Source organism: Diorhabda sublineata, chromosome 3 (genome assembly GCF_026230105.1).
Source record: "Diorhabda sublineata isolate icDioSubl1.1 chromosome 3, icDioSubl1.1, whole genome shotgun sequence".
Classification (NCBI taxonomy): domain Eukaryota; kingdom Metazoa; phylum Arthropoda; class Insecta; order Coleoptera; family Chrysomelidae; genus Diorhabda; species Diorhabda sublineata.
In genome coordinates this window covers 11,075,170-11,094,398 of record NC_079476.1, presented here as the reverse complement: position 1 = coordinate 11,094,398, position 19,229 = coordinate 11,075,170, and the positions used below count along the sequence as shown (strand labels likewise).

Genomic DNA, 19,229 nt, shown 5'->3' with positions numbered 1-19,229 from the left:
ATCATTAAAGGAATGAGTACTTCCAGGATAAATTTTCATTGTCGCTCACACTAGCCTCAAGAGATTAAGATCGGGATAATGAGTAGACAATCTTGTGGCTATCATCAGAAAAATTTTGTGATTTTGAAATTCTATACCACTGTTTATTTGTCTGGATGGATCTGCATAATTCAGGTTTTACCATATCTATCAAAAAGCATATATTTCTGCTCAATAGGTACTGTTTCATCATACTTTTGGATGTTGCATATGTAGGACTTCCAGCTTCCAACGGAAACCTACTTACTTCACATTCTTTCCAAGTCTTCCAATAATAACCTGTATCTTCCACAAACCTTTTGTCAGTTTTTTTCTACGTCGGTATTTGTTTTCGGGTGACATGAAAATTGTAAACTTTCCTTCTCTGTATACATTCGTCATCATCGTCTAAAATAACCATTTTTCTATTGATCTCCCTTTTTTTGGTATTTCAAATTACCATAAGACTCCTTTATCACCTTTATCTTTTTCTATTCTAATTAAGCTTCTACTGCTAATATATTCGAGCTAATATTACCACACTTGATAGAAAGGATGGAGATTCCAAAATTATTCGCTAAATATTTCTTTCCAAAGGAGGAACTTTGAGGGAATAATCTAGTTAACACGATGAAAACACAAAGAAAAAGATGGGGGGATATACGTAGAATATTTTAAGTGGATGAAATGTAGAGCACATAAGAAGCTGGTCAAATAATCTCTTTATTGATAAAGATACAATCTATTCTTGAACTTCTAATTTTCGCTATTCACTATCATGATAAAAATTTATAAATCTCAGTAAGTCGTAAAACAGTTAACAATATTCACCGCACATTCGATATATGTACAGAAGGATCAATTTTATTAGCAAATTAGTTATATAGCATTTGTTTACCATAAAGTTACTCTTCTATAACTATACTTCCAATAATTGTCATAAAATACAATGATTCTCCTACAGACGTGAAAGAATTTCCAAAGGATACATAGATTACGCTATATCGCCAATCCCCGTTCGCTGCCAGTTTTTATCCATTTTGTTGAAAAGCAACATAAATCTGTTGAGAAAACTGCCACCAGACACGCGAGTATTGGATCACATTCATTTTTATAATGGGTTTATTAGTTTATAGAGATAACTAAAAAATGAAGTTAACATCAATGCGAGAATTTTTTTTAGTTTTATTTTTTGAAATATTCAGTTAATTGCACATGAAGTTGGGAACGTAGTGGAATCTGTTGGTGGTCCCGACTAAATGAGGAAAATAAGTTATGCTTCAATTGGTTCATTAAATATGAAATTGGTTGGCAATCCAATAAAAAACATATACAATAATTTGATTTAAGTACATTTGTTGAACTAATACTTTATAAGTTTCAACACAAAAAGAAATATTATAGCCATTTTTAAAATTCAATTTTAGTCAAAAAAATTAGTTCCCGTTTAACAAATATTTTACTAACTATATATATTTTTTATTATACCATACCGAAGCTGTGGGAAAACATTAACCAGGGAGAACTCACTTTCTCTCACCTGCAGACTTTGATTGAAAGGACGGTTTTTGAAAGAACTGGCACTAAGTTTGATAAAACATCACCTTATTACCAGATGGGTTGACCAAAATGTGAAACCACAAGATCGTACTGCTATGAAAAGAATTACGGGTGTTGACTTGAATACTGAAAAAAAAATACCAGTCAGGTGGGAGACAAATGTGCTTTTTGTTCAAGAAAGAAGAACAAAAAAACAAAAAAGGGTGTGGTAATTGGAACACACCCATTTGTTCGTCCCACAATGTATACAGTTACGTAAAATGTGCTGATATTAATTAACAAGCTTTTTCTAGTAGAACAAATTTTTGTTTGCACATTTATTATTTTTTGTAAAAAAGATAAGTGTTAAGATATTACATTTTTGTTTTTTGTAATTTTTCAACTATATTTAAACAATTTATACATTTGGATTAAAAAAATTTTGTTAGTATATAAACTATATCACATTCTTTTTATAGATGAACATCACAAAATGGAATAAAATGTTGTAATGAATTCAAAAATATAGGAAATAGAATACTTAAAAATGTAACAACTATATTTTGTAATTCTCGAGAACTAATTACAAATAGGGACAAGCAAGATCAGTTATTGATGCTTTATACGGTGGTCAAAAACGGTTGGTTGAAAAACTTAAAGCATTTTATAGATAGAAACACATGTCACGTTATGTTGCCAACTTTTGTAAAATATGTCATAAACAACACACAGTACTTATCACAATTATACACCGTTTGAACTAGTATGAACTAGTTTGAACTATGTTACTGGAAATTTGAAGTGGTGCTTACTTTGGACCTATTTATAATATTGAATAATATGACCAAGAAGTAAGATACAGACTACAAATCGCGTAAAAAAAACTTAATACTTAAACAAAAACCGCGTGGAATTTTATACAATGTAAGTAAACTTTCTAGACAGGTCTATGAATCTAATAAGTAAATACGAACTTTTAAAAAGTGAAATATTTTATGTCAATGTGTCAATTCTAAATGGTGCACTTGCATTTGTTTCTCAGTAATATTCCAAAAAATCAGGGAAACCAATTGAAGAAAACGAATCATTCTCCACCACGACAATGCGAGCTCACAAATCAGTTCAAATGAAAACATCTAAATAGTTGAAGCATCGAATTGATGTATTTCATTCGCCGTAGAGTTCTTGTTTGGCACCCAACGAATCCTTCTTATTCTCGCATAGCAGAAATAAATTGCGGGGTCAACGTTTTTCTACACTTGAAGAGGCAGTACATTCGTTTAAATCACATGGTATGAAGGTTCCTCAATCGGAATGGAAAAAATGCTCCGACAATTGGTTCAAACGCATGCAAAAGTGTACCGGTCTTAATGGAGAATATTTTGAAAAATGATAAAGCCATATTCAATTATAAATATTTGTTTTTATTTGTCTACCTCAAAACTTGTGAAATAATTTGGGCACAAAGCTAGAATGATAAGTGGGAGACCATTTCAAACTATGTTAGAACCACGATAAAATAACTTATGGAAGAGAATGAAAGACTTGTTTATACCGTATTTATTAATTTATATCCATTATTATATGGTAATCTAAACTAGGTCCTATTTGTTAGTGAGTTAGACTTGTTATGATTACGCAGTACCTTTGTTAATAGATAATCGGAGCGTGACGTCACGGCCGTCATATTGTTATAGTTCACTTTCCAAACAAAGTTTGATAGAACTGATAAAGAATGGCACAAATCATTAGCATGAATGATTATACAGAGTGAGTTTTATGTATGGAAAGCCTCAATAATATCGGAAACGGCTTGTACGATTTTGTTATTCCAAATGAATCACCCTATATATTTTGTGTTTTTAGAAATACTGATTTTCTTCATGTTTTATTATTTATACCTAAATGCTATAATTTAGCTACTATAGCTACATTTACAGTGTCTCCACCAAAGTTACAATAAATATTGTACATTTAGATGGCTACGATTGAATAAACTACTTTAATTTGATTATCCTTTAATAATTTATGTGCTAATACAAATCTCGTAACAAGGTCTAGTGTCAGTAAGTTAGTCAAAAGTTTAACGAAACTGGTGCAGTAAAATATTTATCCAAATCATGGCGCAGAAAATCTACAACAGCTGAAGACAAATCTTTAAATGTTTGTGTCATGTTAGAAGTCGATCCACATTTGTGAAATAAAAAAATTATGAATATTAGGAAACATACAGTAAAGGCGATTGGAGCAGATGCTCAAAATCCATTGTCCATTTACTTCAATACAACAAGCCATGCGGTTTTTAAAACTTTGCAAAAAATTTTGCAGCATCCTTGACTGCTCGATTCTTCTCATCTCTGTGGTAATCCTATCTTTTGATTCCTGAATATTGGCAGGTTTTGTTTTAAAAACGATGTTTTTTAAGTGACCCCACAAAAAATAATCTTATTTAAGCAACCCCACAAAAAATAATTCGATAGAACCACGTCTTCCGCATAGTGAGGTGTGGCACCATCTTGTAGCCTAATATTGTCGTTTGGGACATTTTTATTGTCTGAAAATGTCTAATAATGTTTTTTTTTAAATGGTATTGGAAATACCAACACAGATATAAGACTATTTTCAAATAATTCTAAATACGCCAGGCCATTTAAGTTAACCTCAATGAAAAAGGGACCAATTATTTTGTCGCCAATTATTTCAGCCCATACATCCAGTTTTTCGGAATATTGGATGTAGGATTCATGCAACCAACGTGACCAGTTTCTACAATTATGCCGATTTACGTTTCCATTAATACAAAAAGTGGCCTGAAAGCAAAACATAAAATTATTTGTAAAATTGGGATCGTTTTCATCGTAATGTTTTTCCATCATTAGGTCTGGAAACTCTTCACTTCTATCAAAATCTTTATCTGACAACTCTTGAACCAACGTTACTTTATATGGATGGCATTTATTATCACTTAAGATTTTTATTACGGATGTTTGAGAAACATCAAGTTCCCTGGATATTTCTCTAGTACTCAAGTGTGGATCGTCTTCTAACAGGACAGAAACATCTAAAGATTTGTTTTCAATTGATGCAGTTTTTCTGTGCTCTGATTTGGATAAATCTTTTATTGAACCAGTTTCGTTAAACTTTTATACTCATTTACTGACAGAAGATTTTGTTATGGGATTTCGGTTAGGATATATATTATTAAACATATCATACGTTTCTTGTTGACTTCTACGCCTATCACCATATCTTAATATCATTAAAATATCAATTCGTTCTTTTTCAATTAAACGATTCATTGTGACATCAATAAATATCAACAATAATAATTTATTCTATTTATATCTTCAATTTTGGCTTTTTCATCTACTACTGGTTCTTGAATGATACTGAATCAAAATAACTCATTACTTGTTACTGGTATTGTAATAAGTAACATGTATATCTGTCAATTCCTATGTGTGATTTTCCTCATTTCATCTACCACGATGTTTTAATTGAAGTAAACCAAAAATGAGCTTACTCGGATTTTGTTTGCGAGCCGAAAGACTTACATAGAGAGGCATATATGAGTATACTTTGAGTATACTCAAAGCAGTCTAGACTCTCTATAACTATTACCTTGTATAACATATGAAACTGTTCAATGGTAATTGAATTTTTTATGGGAAATTAAGCAATTTTTATTAAAAAATGAAAATTTAGAGACGCATTCGTATCATTAACAAAGTTGCAATGTATCTATCTAACATTTACAAATTAAATGTAGATTTAGTGTAATGTACTTAACTACTTTTTACGTTGATCGTGACAATAAGAAATTTGCATAACTTCATTAGTCGACTGGAAATTTGAATATAGGACAAATGAAAAGGTTATCGTTTAACCTTTCCAACCAAAATTCGAATTATAAATTTTAGAGAGCGAATGAGAAGCTCGCTTATTCTGCTACGCACTGGTTTGTGGGAGGAGCATACCTGTTCGCTGTAACCTCTCAACATTATAAATTATTCGAATAAAATTTCTTAAGTAATGAATTCATTAGCATTAACCAGACGAAATATTAAACAACCATATCGATTAAGTTTTTATTTCATTTCAGTAGATAGTTATAAATTAGTTTTGTGAAAACGATTATAAAAAATTTGAATTTCAAATTAGTTCTTCTTAATTTATCAGAGAGAGGAAAATATTTTAATATTATATAGTGGCATGAAAAATTTTATGTCCCACAATGAGAAGTATAACAAACTGATACGCATGATTTATTAAAATTTTGTTCTGCTTATTTGAATTATTCAATTAAATAGTTATTCAAATTTATTTTCTAACATTGGTATACATATAATCCCGACTAGAATTTTTTCCTCATATCCTTGAAACATCATAAGCACCTTATTAGATTTAAACAAGATTAACCTTATTAGGGCAAACCAAAAGAGGTCCATGCTAAGTACGCATCAGGATAACCCTATTAGAAATAGGGTTATTAGAAATAAATTAATCACCTTATTAAAAAGAACACTAGGTTCACGTCAGGTTGAACCGTTTCCAGGTCATATTCATGCAGGGAATCTCTCAGGATCGCCTCACTAAAATGAAGACTATTTCTTATTAGGTTATCCTGACGAGGTCTACACTAGGATAACAGTAGGTTGACCCTATTTAAAATAAATTATTTTTCATCATGTTCTTTTAATCATGTCCATACATGGAATCTTTCAGCTTTACTTTACTGAAAAAATAATAAGTCAATACTTTCCGAAGATTTCTATTATGAAATTACTCGTTTTTAACTTCCTATAAATTTCAATACAAGAGTACTCTTTTAGAAATTACTTATTCAGTTGGCTGTTGAAATGGATATCAAACTAAAAAGTAAACTTCTCCGAGAAAGGCAGTTCGTGAAGAATATAAAGAAGTTGATATCAATCTAAGCTAGATCTAAATTTTTGCGTGAATAGAATTGAATAAAGTTAACTTCATAATATTATATGATATATCGCTCTTATTATTTTATCAGTGTTCATATTGGAAGTGTTCGGACCTAACAAACGTTATCTCTCATTGGTTTACATCCAGATCTATGACATTACTAATGTCAAATGTTATCGCTGCTAATATATATTCCTATTTATTTGGGAGAGATCGTGTTTTATAAATCCAACTGTGCAGAATATTGCTTTACGAATAAAAGTAGCATCATAGGCAAAAGAATATTTCCAATCACTTGATTTCTCGTAGCCTCTCTGTTTTCCCACCTTCTCCACCTTTCACACTTATTCTCACAACTCTCTGCTGTGGCATTCTGGGGATATGTCCTAATCGTCTTGCTCTTTGTACTACTATTATTTTCGGCTTCTCACACATTATTGTTTGTTCTCTGTTTGTGCATCATCTTCAGATACCTCTTAATATTTCGACAGCGCCACATATTTTCCTGAAGGTTTCTACGGACTATAGAAAAGCTTTGTATTAAGAAAGCGAAATGCTAGAATATCACATTCTTGTGTGAGCTTCCAAGCTAACCCATAATAATAGTACATTAAAACGTCTTATTTACGGGTTGCGTGCATATCATCAGTAAAATTAGATTCTAGAAAAACATATAAATATATACGACGGCCGATCCACAGACTTGTATAATAATGGAATTACGATCGAGATCCAAAAAACTTTGATTCGTGAACGTGTGAATGAATGATTTTGTAAGTTATTCACAATTTCAAATAGATAATTCAAATTGTGATTTTAAATTCATTCCACACATTAGTTAAAAGTAGATAAATTTTAAACAATAATTGAGAGGTTATCACAATATCGCAGAGTTTCTACAAAAGCTAGAAAATGCGATTAAAATAAAGTACTCACACATTATGACATTATGTACCGATAATTGCTTTTATCTGGTCCGTATATCATCTGGACGATAAATCTAATGATCTCTTTCCTTCAATATACTCTTTATCTTCTTTAATAATTTTCGTTAAGCCACTCGGTTTAAAGAAAAAGAAAATCACGAAGTGCAAACGAACAATATAATAACACAAGTTAATATTATATTAAAATTTTAGTTAGGGACTGCAAACCAGTAAGACTGTCATAATTGCAAACATCAACGCAATACTTTAATTTTCAGTTACGTTAGAAACAATAAGAACACTTTGCAATCATCCAAATGTATGTGGCATCATTGAGAATAACATAAATATAATATCTAATTACTCAGAATTTGTTTTGGCTTTCCGGAGAAAAAAATATGAAGTCGTAAATTATGAGATAAATATATATAAAATTGTTCTATACATAAATATTGTGTTTTGTAGCTTAAAACATTCATAATAGTTGTTGTAGTTGAATATTAACTCCCTTTTTTTGTTCCATTGTCTCCATTCTCATTCATATCTTTGTTTATTAGATGAACAGGGAGTACTTCATATACTGTGACGTACTATTTTCTTCTGTTATCTTTTTTATATATGAACTCTCGAAGAAGAACTGTTATTATACTATTTTTGAAATAAAGTCTTCTTTTGTCTAAAATTTGAAGTGTAGGAAATATGTTTTGAGATCTATCATTAGATTTTGTGTGATACTGAGATAAAAAATTTGCTAATTACTAGAATTGTGATAAACATGTATATATGATAATACATATGCCTCATTCACTTTTTCTTCTACGACATTGTTTAGAATGAAAATTTGGATTATGAACCAGAAATGATCTTACATGTATTTGTCTGTATGCTGAAAGGTAAAGACAGACATAAACCTAGTCAAATCAGACAGAACAATATTCTGGATTTGTTATTACCAAGTAGAATATCGAATGTGGAAACCAAAACTATACGTAAGTCAAGACAAAAAAAAAATGTCAAAATTCACAACTTGTGTTTAAAAATCAAAAAAATAATTGAGCTTTTAAAAAATAGGTGGCTGAATATTTTCTTCAAAGTATAATTACAGAAAACGCGGTTGTCATAATAAACTCAACTAATTACTACCATCATTTTTCACATTTGACTGTGAGTGATGGATTATGTGAATTGAGCAGGTGAGGCACCCATTTTAATTCCTACAATATTGTCGAATTACATACGAAAGACGTTAAGCATTGAATGGAACTATTCAACTTGACTCATAATTACAGTAATTCATAATAATAAAATGTTGAAACAAATTATAAAAAATGACTAAGCCAATAATTTTATAACAACATTTAAGAGTAAGTGTATAACATACGGTGCTTATATTGTGAAGTAGTTTGATGAAGATTCACAGTTTGATTTGATGATTGTATGTAATCGAAGTAGACATATTGATTTCTTCATAATGTTATTGAATCCGCTTAAAGTGAATCAAATTTCATTATAAATGGAAAGGAAACATTGAAAAATTTAGCGACACCAGCGAAGTATTGCAAAATAAGGATCGTATTATTTAGTGGTCGAGTTGACTTAAAATTTTAAATATGTTGTTGATGATTTTTGGTAAACACGGTTTTCTACATAATCGAGATAAATATTTTTAGTAATTGCATTGATCGAGCTGGCCTAGCAGAGGTTTTTGCTCATCCAATATCCAAGAACAAAAAACTGGAATAACATTGGATGAAAATCGATCATTTGAATGAGGGGAACAATTTAAAATGGTAGTAGCAAAGCATTACTTTGCAATCCGCAAAGTAATGCGGTCCAAAATCTGATACCACCCCAAGATTTATGAACTATATTTTCGTATTATGTATAGGTTACTCGTGAAGTAATACTGCTAGAAAAATTTATTATTGATGGATTTAATATTTTGGGATTTTAGACTAATGTTTGGATGCCAGTAAACAATTTCTTATACTTTCTGCTAATACCCAAATTATACTTGTTTGTACAACTATGGAAAATTCATATGTAAAACTACAGTTTTCTATTACAGAAATAGTTGAATATTAGTTGAATAAATGATGATATACTATAACAACATGTCATTTATCTATTTATACAAATAGTTGAACATTAGTTGAATAAATGATGATATACCATAACAACTGTCATTTATCATCATTATCTATCTGTTAACGTTTCGGCTTCCACTTTAAACAAATTATTCAAAGAGGGGGTTAGAATTCCACCTACGCCATATTTATGACGTACATAGAAGAGGTGGAGGAAAGCTCTTCTATGCCATTTTTAGACGTAATGACAAAAAACTTTCTTTGTACAGTTTCTCCCACATCTATTACTAGTCCCATTACCGTACGATCCAATTTAATTCATGACTATGACAAATCCTAAATCATAAGGAGCATCTACAAATTTTCAACTCCACCACCCTTCTCCAATTATTTGGTCAATCAATAAAAAACATCCTTTCTTTGTATTGAAGGTGTGACTTTCATAATTCTTAAGATCTTCAAACCCTACGGTATTCGTACAATCTTCTAACACCAAAGAAAACATATCACCTAATCTATCATGGATAAGATTCCTAATGCACATCATTGAGTATATAGAATTCATTACTTGTATAATCAAGTGTTTCTACAAAACTCAAACTAGTCGACGTATGTCGATCAGGTCAGAGGTCTGTCTAAAATTTCGTAACTTTTCCCACATCGTATCCATACCAGACACACAATCAATTTCAATAAAACCAAAACCATAGCCCCACTTCGCTCCTTCACGTCTAAAATAATTCAAAAACGTACAAAACGTTTTTAACGCAAGGGATTACTAAATATATTCATCAATCCAGAAACATCTTTTTCGTTTACCTATTTCTGATAGCACCTCGACTGTTTACAATAGAACCAATAATAATAATACTAATAACTTTTGCTTTAAAAGACGAGCTCGATATATTAATTTCCTCTCCCGCCAATAACACACTTCCCATAAAGAAGAAAATAAAAGACAGAACCCTCCCATAGATGCCTTATATTCAGAGATACAAACAATTTTCTCTGTTGGTTAAAACCGGCAGTGATTATGTTGGCGTTATCAATAGTAAGCATGTTTTCTTTTCTTTTTATTCTAGTAATAATTTTATTCAGTGGTCCAAATTCCACTTGATTCGGATCTCTTCAATTGATGCAACATTTCTGTTTTATTCTCTCAGAGATGTTGATATTCGCATAATAGTCATTCAGCGTCAGACTCTTCGAAAGAAAAATAAGAAAATATTTGTGGCTGCATTAGCCAGGAAATTAGTTTTCTCCTGTCTTCGAAATATATCATCCGCAACTCATATACCAATATCATGTAAACAGTATAGACAAAAATCATTTTGGAAATTATATAGCACCAGCTATATTTTACCGGATATTAATCCCAAAAAATGATTTTTATCCAGTAACCGAGTCCTTTATCATGGATTTTGCCAATAACACCTATTATCGGCGGCGAAACCCCGTTGTTACGTCGCCAATATATAGCCCCATAAATCCCACCCCCTCGCAGTGCCGTCGGTGGTCAAATTATCTATTTGACCATCCAACACGGACCACGGCTGCCTACCGGCAGATTACCGGGTACAGATATTTAGTAAGAGCAGAGAATTATGGTCATCCCGTATCGTTTTGCGGTGCAAATCGGACATTAAGGGACCATTATCGGTTAATTTACGATTAGTTTTGGTGTTTGTCATCCGATAAAACGTTTAAAAATCAATAAATTTATGTTTGGATGCATAAATTTCATCAACAATGTGAAGCGGCTTCATTTAGCTTATGTTTACAAGTGTGTTGAGTCGTTAACATCATGCAAATGAGTATTGTATATCGAAACTAGATATTTGTAGTAGACAAGAAAATACAAAAAATACAAGAAAATACAAATCCGTGTTATTTGGAAAATGTACATTTTTTCTATATAAGCGCTACTGAAACTATCGGTCAATAAGTACTTTGCTATTTACAATGTATTACATAACTAAAAATATAAATGCACTTCTAGGAAGAAATTTACAACTTACATATTCCAAGCCAAAAATAACTAAATTGAACCTCAGTACAAAAAACTGATTTGCATTGTCTTATTGACAATGACCATCTGATATTCTTAAAAAGTACTAGTATTGATAATAAAATATATGTGGCTGTACTAAAGAAACTATCATGTGATTTCAATCATACCCAAGTACTTAACCTCCAAATTGTTTACTACTTCAATTAGACCTATCTTATATGGAACCAATAACTTTGATGAGAACTGGATATTTTAAACCAAAAAATTAGGTCACATCTTTTTAATCATTGGGTAATATCGTTATGGATTTTTTATGAAAGTTAATAGAATGCATGACTATTGAAACAATGCTAGCAGTCTTGAGAAATTTGTTGAATCAATCAAGCCTCATCATAAGTTAAGCACTTCTACAAAAACTCAATTGTTAAAAAAATAATAATACTATTAACTGTGATGGAAATGAATAAAATCTTTAAATTGTAACATTCGCATAATATGCAAGCCATAACACTAAAAATTTTATCCTATCAGTTGTTATCTTACCATCAGTCCACTCACAAATTATATTTACATAACTTTGCATCGGTTTCTTAAATTTTTGTCAAAATAGTAGCAAGTGCGTAAAGTGACTGCAGTTGTCCCGAACGACGCGGAGCAGTGTTCGGGCAAGCGGTCAAGTGCGGGAAAGGCACTTTACGCATGAGTTAGGAACATTATTTTTTCTACTACCGTATATACAAAAAAGTATACCAACCCATTTTTCTAAAATTATTTTATTCAAACAAACATAATAATATACAAAAAATTAACTAAAAACTACTAATTATTATAAATATTAATATTGAAAACACAATTTGTTGTATTCTGTAGACTAGTAAGAATTGCCGGTCCAGTGGAGTTATTTGGTTTCAACTGGAAGGTAGATGACATCGATGAGGATGGCATCGGTTGCATGTCGCATAAAGATGACGATGACGGTGACGGCAACGGTCATTTGGCAGATAACAGCTCGGAATTAGTTTCATTTGCAGCCTTCAAAATGGCTTCAAATTCAACAGTGCCTTTAGTAAATCCCCAAATAATCAGTCAAGTTTACCTTCTTCAAAAACTTTCAGAATGTTATTAGTAAAATGAAATATGACTTCCTGTTGTCTAAATCCGGAAATATATTAAGACGAGAGATCCAAGAGAATGCGGGTATATCTAAGCCGATCTGGACAGATCCAAGAAAATAAGTGAAGGGAGGCATATATTTGCTCCCAAGAACATCCAGTGATTACCTCTCGACTTTAGGTGACTACAGCATAAGCCCTTTCTAAATTAAAAAAAATTTTGCTACGAAAGTACTGACTTACATTGTTTCTACAGTTCTGGCAATTCCAATTAATTTTCGGGAGAATTGGTCCCAATGAGGCCATTTTCATGGTAACAAAAAATATGAAGGTCACTAGATTTTGTCTTAGAATGATGTTTTTCATATTATTTAAAACAATATGTTTATCGCCAATGCTTCGAAAAATCTATAACTTTTGAGAAATATATTAAGTTGGTATTTATTAGGATAATATTTTTTCAAATATTAGTTTTTATCTTTATTTTCATATCTTCATATCCATTTCTGTGAATTATCTCTTTTTCGACTTTTTAGTCGAATTTTTAATTATATTATATATATATATATATATATATATATATATATATATATATATATATATATATTGTAATTATTTATTTCTACCTCTATTATTGTTTTTATTTTTCTATTGTTGTCGCTAGCACGTTATTCGCCGGGCATGAAACTCATTCTCTCTTTGAGTTCTGGCATAAATAAATAACCTATGGATGTTTTTCCTTTTAACAAATCAATAAAAGTTTTATGTTAAAAGTTAATTGTATTATTTTTAATTCAAATAAAGTTTAATAAAATGTAGTTGAGTACGCCTATGAGTCTAACCTGAAGTTAGCCGTTCCTCTAATTTGATAATTCTACACAGTTCTCTGTTATAAATCGACTCAGATGAATATTCTATTATTTAGATGTACAATATAAGGAAAATACTAAAAAAATATGTCAATTTTATATGATATAATCAAGAAGTTCTATTTCTGTGGAAGGATTACATATGATACATTGAACAAAATTTAATTATACTACACAATTCATATTATTTCTACGGAAAAGGAATCTTAACCTCACAAATAAGGAATTTTATCCATTGTCAACGTAAGTATAGGTAATATTCCTCTTTTTTTTTATAAATTATTTTATATTGTTACTATTATTATTATTGGCCAATAATACGTGAAGGAACTGACCTGAGATGATAATATCTTGCAATATCAGATCTAAAACTTGCATTTACTTCTGTGAATTGTCAGTAACAAATCTTCAACTCATTGGATTAGTAACAAATCTTCAACTCATTGGATTTTCTTCAGTCCAGATATTTATCTTCCATTCATCTTTAATAATTCGCAATTATTTTGTATTTTGATTCAAATTTAACTTCTATTTCTTATAACTTTGCACTCCCCATTCTCTTTTCTGCTGATACTCTTTTTCCAAAATAATGATCCTCCCTTTTTTTTTCCTTAGCAACCATATAATATGACTGACTAGACTTCTGCCCTTGTCTCCTCACAATGTCCTTCACTTTTCAAACACTTGTCAGTTCTTATATTTATGTTTTTAAATAAACTTTTATTTCATTAATAGTTTATGAATTTTTCACTATTATGGGTCATTTTGGCAACAGTTTCATATATTTTTGTAAAAAAAATCAATCACTAAGTTTTATCTTTTTCCTACTTTATACTATTCTCCCTATTCCTATAATTATCGTTTATTTCGCCATATTATTATAACAATAATCTTCATATTTCTCCCCCCATTTCTATAATTTCCCCTTTTATTTAATAATTCGCATTTTTCAATATTATCATCATATTCTTATTTCTCTCTTTTCAATTCTATAATTATTCATATATGTTTATTTTCTTTTTTATAATATTATATCATTAATAACAATATAACTCAATCATCCTACAATTAACCTATATCATATTTCGTCAGTTTCTTCATTTACTTTTCATAATATCTCATTAATTATCACAGTATGTTAAATAAAATCATCATAATACCCATTCATACAATTTTAATTTAACATTAATCTAATTCTACTGATAACTCATTATTTATGAATTCGCGTGGATGTTCATATCTAGAATAGATAACATTATGTATAAGGGAGCGATTTATGCAAAATTTCTATCCTCATCTTGTTGAACAAGTTCCTTTCCTTATGTATCATAACATTTACTTGTCTCACACTTTCCCTTTCATTTGAACTGTTGGCATTATTATCCCTGATATTATCAGATCTTTGATCCCTATAAAAATTGTACTCATCTCTTCTGAAATTACCCCTATCTTGTTGCTGCAAATTCCTACCTCTATTTCCATTATAAACTCCCCTGTCATATTGTCTATTGAAATCATCCCTGTTTGTGTGACTACTATTCCTGAAATTATTCTGTCCATTATATCTTCCTCTGTCTCCATTTCCAAAATTCCTGTCCACATTTCCTTGATATCTTCTGTTTTCGAAATTCCTGTTTCCATAATTTGTATTTCCATATCTATCGTAATGATCTGTTCTAAAAATTCCATTTCCATTTTCACCCTGTCTATCATTTCGTATATCTTCATATCTATTTTCACTTTGATATCTATTAATTCCGTTTCCATTTTGTATACTCCTTTCAACTCTTTGTAAATAACTTGACATATTATCCATAGTCTTTATATTATGTAGAACTATCGTTTCAGACATCTCAGCATTAAAATGTCTTCCTACATATAAAACTAATTCTTCCTCCTTCATTGCTGGTTCTAGATATTGTGCTATATTATAAAGTTGCATAGCATAAGAATTTAAATTTTTATTTTTATTGTAGTCAAATTTTCCGAAATACAACCATTCTCGAAAATTGGCCTGTTGAATTTCACCCCAGAAATACATTAAAAATTGTGTTTCAAAACCTTCCATATCTATAATCTGCTCTTCTTTATTGCAAAACCACATTAGTGCCTGTCCTGATAACATTCCCCTAATTATAATTTTCATCTCCATCAAATCCTTTATTCCTTTCATTTTACTCTTCACTATTTTCATAAAAACTTTAGGGTGAATTGTATTTATATTTCCATCAAATTTTACCCCTATTTCCACATTTCCTGTACACATTATGCCTCCTCCATTTCGTCTTATTTTATCTTCTATATCTTCCACAGTTTCCCGCAATTTCTTATTCATCTCCTCCAATTCCCTATTAAATTGCTTGCCTATAGTCTCATTTCTTTTAGCGCATGTCCCTGTTTTTTCTTCTACTCTAACATCTAAGTCTTTAATTTTTTTATTGAAATTTTCTTGATATTCCTGCATTACTTCTTCATTTTGTCTTGTAACTTCCATTAGTATTGTTTCTGGTAAATTTTCTTCTATGCATTTTCCTAATGCTTGAACCTCTTCCACTACCTTTTTTTCAATTTCTTCTCTGATTTTGATCCCATTTTCTTGCACCTTATCAATTCTTTTTTTAAAATCTTCATTTTCTTGTCTAAGTTTCTTAATTTCCTTCAAACCTTCAATTTTAACCTCTTCAATTTTCCTCACTAATCTATTCATATTTTCATTAATATTATCCATCTTTTCATTAAAATCTCCCATCATATTATTCATATCTTGTTTAATTTCTCCCCTCATACTAATCAAAAATTCCATTAATTGATCATTATTGTTTCTTTGTGGTCTCCTATCCTCCTGTTCTTCCAATTCATCCCCTGTCACATTTCCATCTGATTGTTCTCTTCCTTGTTCTAAATACTGCACCTCAAAATCACCACTTCTATGCCTTCGTTCTTCCTATTCCTCTTCTGATCTTTCTTCTGTACCTACCTGTTTTCCATTTCTTAAGTTCATTTTCCTTTCCATGATTTCTTTGTTTATTTTTATTTTTAGTGATGTGTTATTATTATTTAAGAGCCCACGATTTTCGTTTTATGTGAGCCCCACGTTTTTCGTTTTATGTGAGCCCCACGTTTTTCGTTTTATATGAGCCCCACGTTTTTCGTTTTATGTGAGCCCCACGTTTTTCGTTTTATGTGAGCCCCACGTTTTTCGTTTTATTCGAGCCCCACGTTTTCCGTTTTATGTGAGCCCCACGTTTTTCGTTTTATGTCGAGCCCCACGTTTTTCGTTTTATTCGAGCCCCACGTTGGGCGCCAATTTGTAATTATTTATTTCTACCTCTATTATTGTTTTTATTTTTCTATTGTTGTCGCTAGCACGTTTTTGCCGGGCATGAAACTCATTCTCTCTTTGAGTTCTGGCACAAATAAATAACTTATGGATGTTTTTCCTTTTAACAAATCAATAAAAGTTTTATGTTAAAAGTTAATTGTATTATTTTTAATTCAAATAAAGTTTAATAAAATGTAGTTGAGTACGCCTATGAGTCTAACCTGAAGTTAGACCTAACCTAATTTGATAATTCTACACAGTTCTCTTTTATAAATCGACTCAGATGAATATTCTATTATTTAGATGTACAATATAAGGAAAATACTAAAAAAATTATTATATAAAATATCATCATATAAAATTATGTCAATTGTATATGATATAATCAAGAAGTTCTATTTCTGTGGAAGGATTACATATGATACATTGAACAAAATTTAATTATACTACACAATTCATATTATTTCTACGGAAAAGGAATCTTAACCTCACAAATAATGAATTTTATCCATTGTCAACGTAAGTATAGGTAATATTCCTCTTTTTTTTATAAATTATTTTATATTGTTACTATTATTATTATTGGCCAATAATACGTGAAGGAACTGACCTGAGATGATAATATCTTGCAATATCAGATCTAAAACTTGCATTTACTTCTGTGAATTGTCAGTAACAAATCTTCAACTCATTGGATTTTCTTCAGTCCAGATATTTATCTTCCATTCATCTTTAATAATTCGCAATTATTTTGTATTTTGATTCAAATTTAACTTCTATTTCTTATAACTTTGCACTCCCCATTCTCTTTTCTGCTGATACTCTTTTTCCAAAATAATGATCCTCCCTTTTTTCTCCTTAGCAACCATATAATATGACTGACTAGACTTTTGCTCTTGTCTCCTCACAATGTCCTTCACTTTTCAAACACTTGTCAGTTCTTATATTTATATTTTTAAATAAACTTTTATTTCATTAATAGTTTATGAATTTTCACTATTATGGGTCATTTTGGCAACAGTTTCATATATATATGTTTCATATTAATAACATTATTCTATGATACAAATTATGATTTGTACATATGCAATCCTTTTAGAATATATCATTTTTAATAAATAATTCCTTATATATAAAATAACTATAATTAATTAACTTACAAATATCAATTCAATTTCTTTTATTTTTTTTATCGATTTTCTGCCTTTAGTTTAATTATTATCTTTAGTAAAACTAATCTCAATAAATTATAAATTTTCATTATGTAGCACTTGCTTTTAGATTTCTAATCATTTCAATATATATATATATATATATATATATATATATATATATATATATATATATATATATATAAATATATATATATATAAATATATATATATATATATATATATATATATATATATATATATATATATCTGTTTAAGCTACAATTCTTAGTTTCGTCTCTCGAGCAATTGCTATGGGTCCGATTTGGTTCAAAACTAGCATACATGGCTTTTTTGGCGGCGGATTGATGTTATTAGAGTTGGTTGAAAACAAATTAATATTTCGAGGGGTCGCAGTGCAAAAAGAGTGGTTTTTGACCTTTGCTCACCTCTGCAGGTAAAACGAAAAGCGGCTGAAAAATGAAATTTCACATGTAGGTTCCATTAGTAGCGATATGATTTCCTGTCTAAGGTCGAAACTTTCCATCTCCACCCCTCTCCATTTTATGGTCATTTTTGTTATATTTTCTTATTTTTTGGCCAGAAAAAGTTTAACTAGAGGGTTCGAACTTCGCATGCAAGTAGGGGTGATGTTGAAGAATTGTCTTTCTCAAGTTCAAAGTTTTCTCTAGCACAAAACGCCCGAAATCATTTTGATCGTTGTAATTGTTGAACTGGACCACCTCCTATTTAATGAATAATACGAGTATGATCGTTGCTAGGGTAATTTTTTTTACTTCGACTTTACTACATTTTCGAAATTTCTTGTCATTATGACACTTTTTTCTTTGTTGTCAATTGAAATTGAAAAATTCGACTTTCGTGATGGAGCTCTGCTGCTCACGGCTTTTTTAATTTTGGAATCTACTTCATTTACCAACAATTATAAAAATCCTAAAGATTTTTTGAGTTGTATTTTAGTTTCGAAATGTCATTACACGAATAATCTTTTCAATTCGATAAAAGATAGTTCAAAAACTCTTGTTTTTGTGTACTCAACGTAGACCCCCCCGCACTTTTTTGGTCCTAATCGATTTCAGTTCTTATAATTATAGTAGGTACTAGAATTACGCTGTGGCAATACAGTACAACAGATAAAATGATTTCACTTGAGATCGACGTTCTAATGAAATTTGCACTAGTAGATTAGTAGAAATTGATCCAAGTGTTCTCAATGTAATTTGTATATTCCGGCTCAA

At 30.3% G+C, this 19,229-nt stretch overlaps 1 protein-coding gene across 1 annotated transcript in view; it reads right to left on the bottom strand.

Annotated features, from left to right (window-relative positions):
• Window positions 1-16,510, bottom strand: part of LOC130441274 (probable inactive serine/threonine-protein kinase scy2) — a 34,627-nt gene extending 18,117 nt beyond the window's left edge. Inside the window, exons 1-3 of the mRNA XM_056774874.1 lie at window positions 16,475-16,510; window positions 15,965-16,402; window positions 14,837-15,511 (exon numbers count right to left, since the gene is read on the bottom strand). Coding sequence (XP_056630852.1) covers window positions 14,837-15,511; window positions 15,965-16,402; window positions 16,475-16,510 — 1,149 coding nt within the window. The remainder of the gene's footprint in view (window positions 1-14,836; window positions 15,512-15,964; window positions 16,403-16,474) is intronic.
• Between the last annotated feature and the right edge of the window lie 2,719 nt (window positions 16,511-19,229).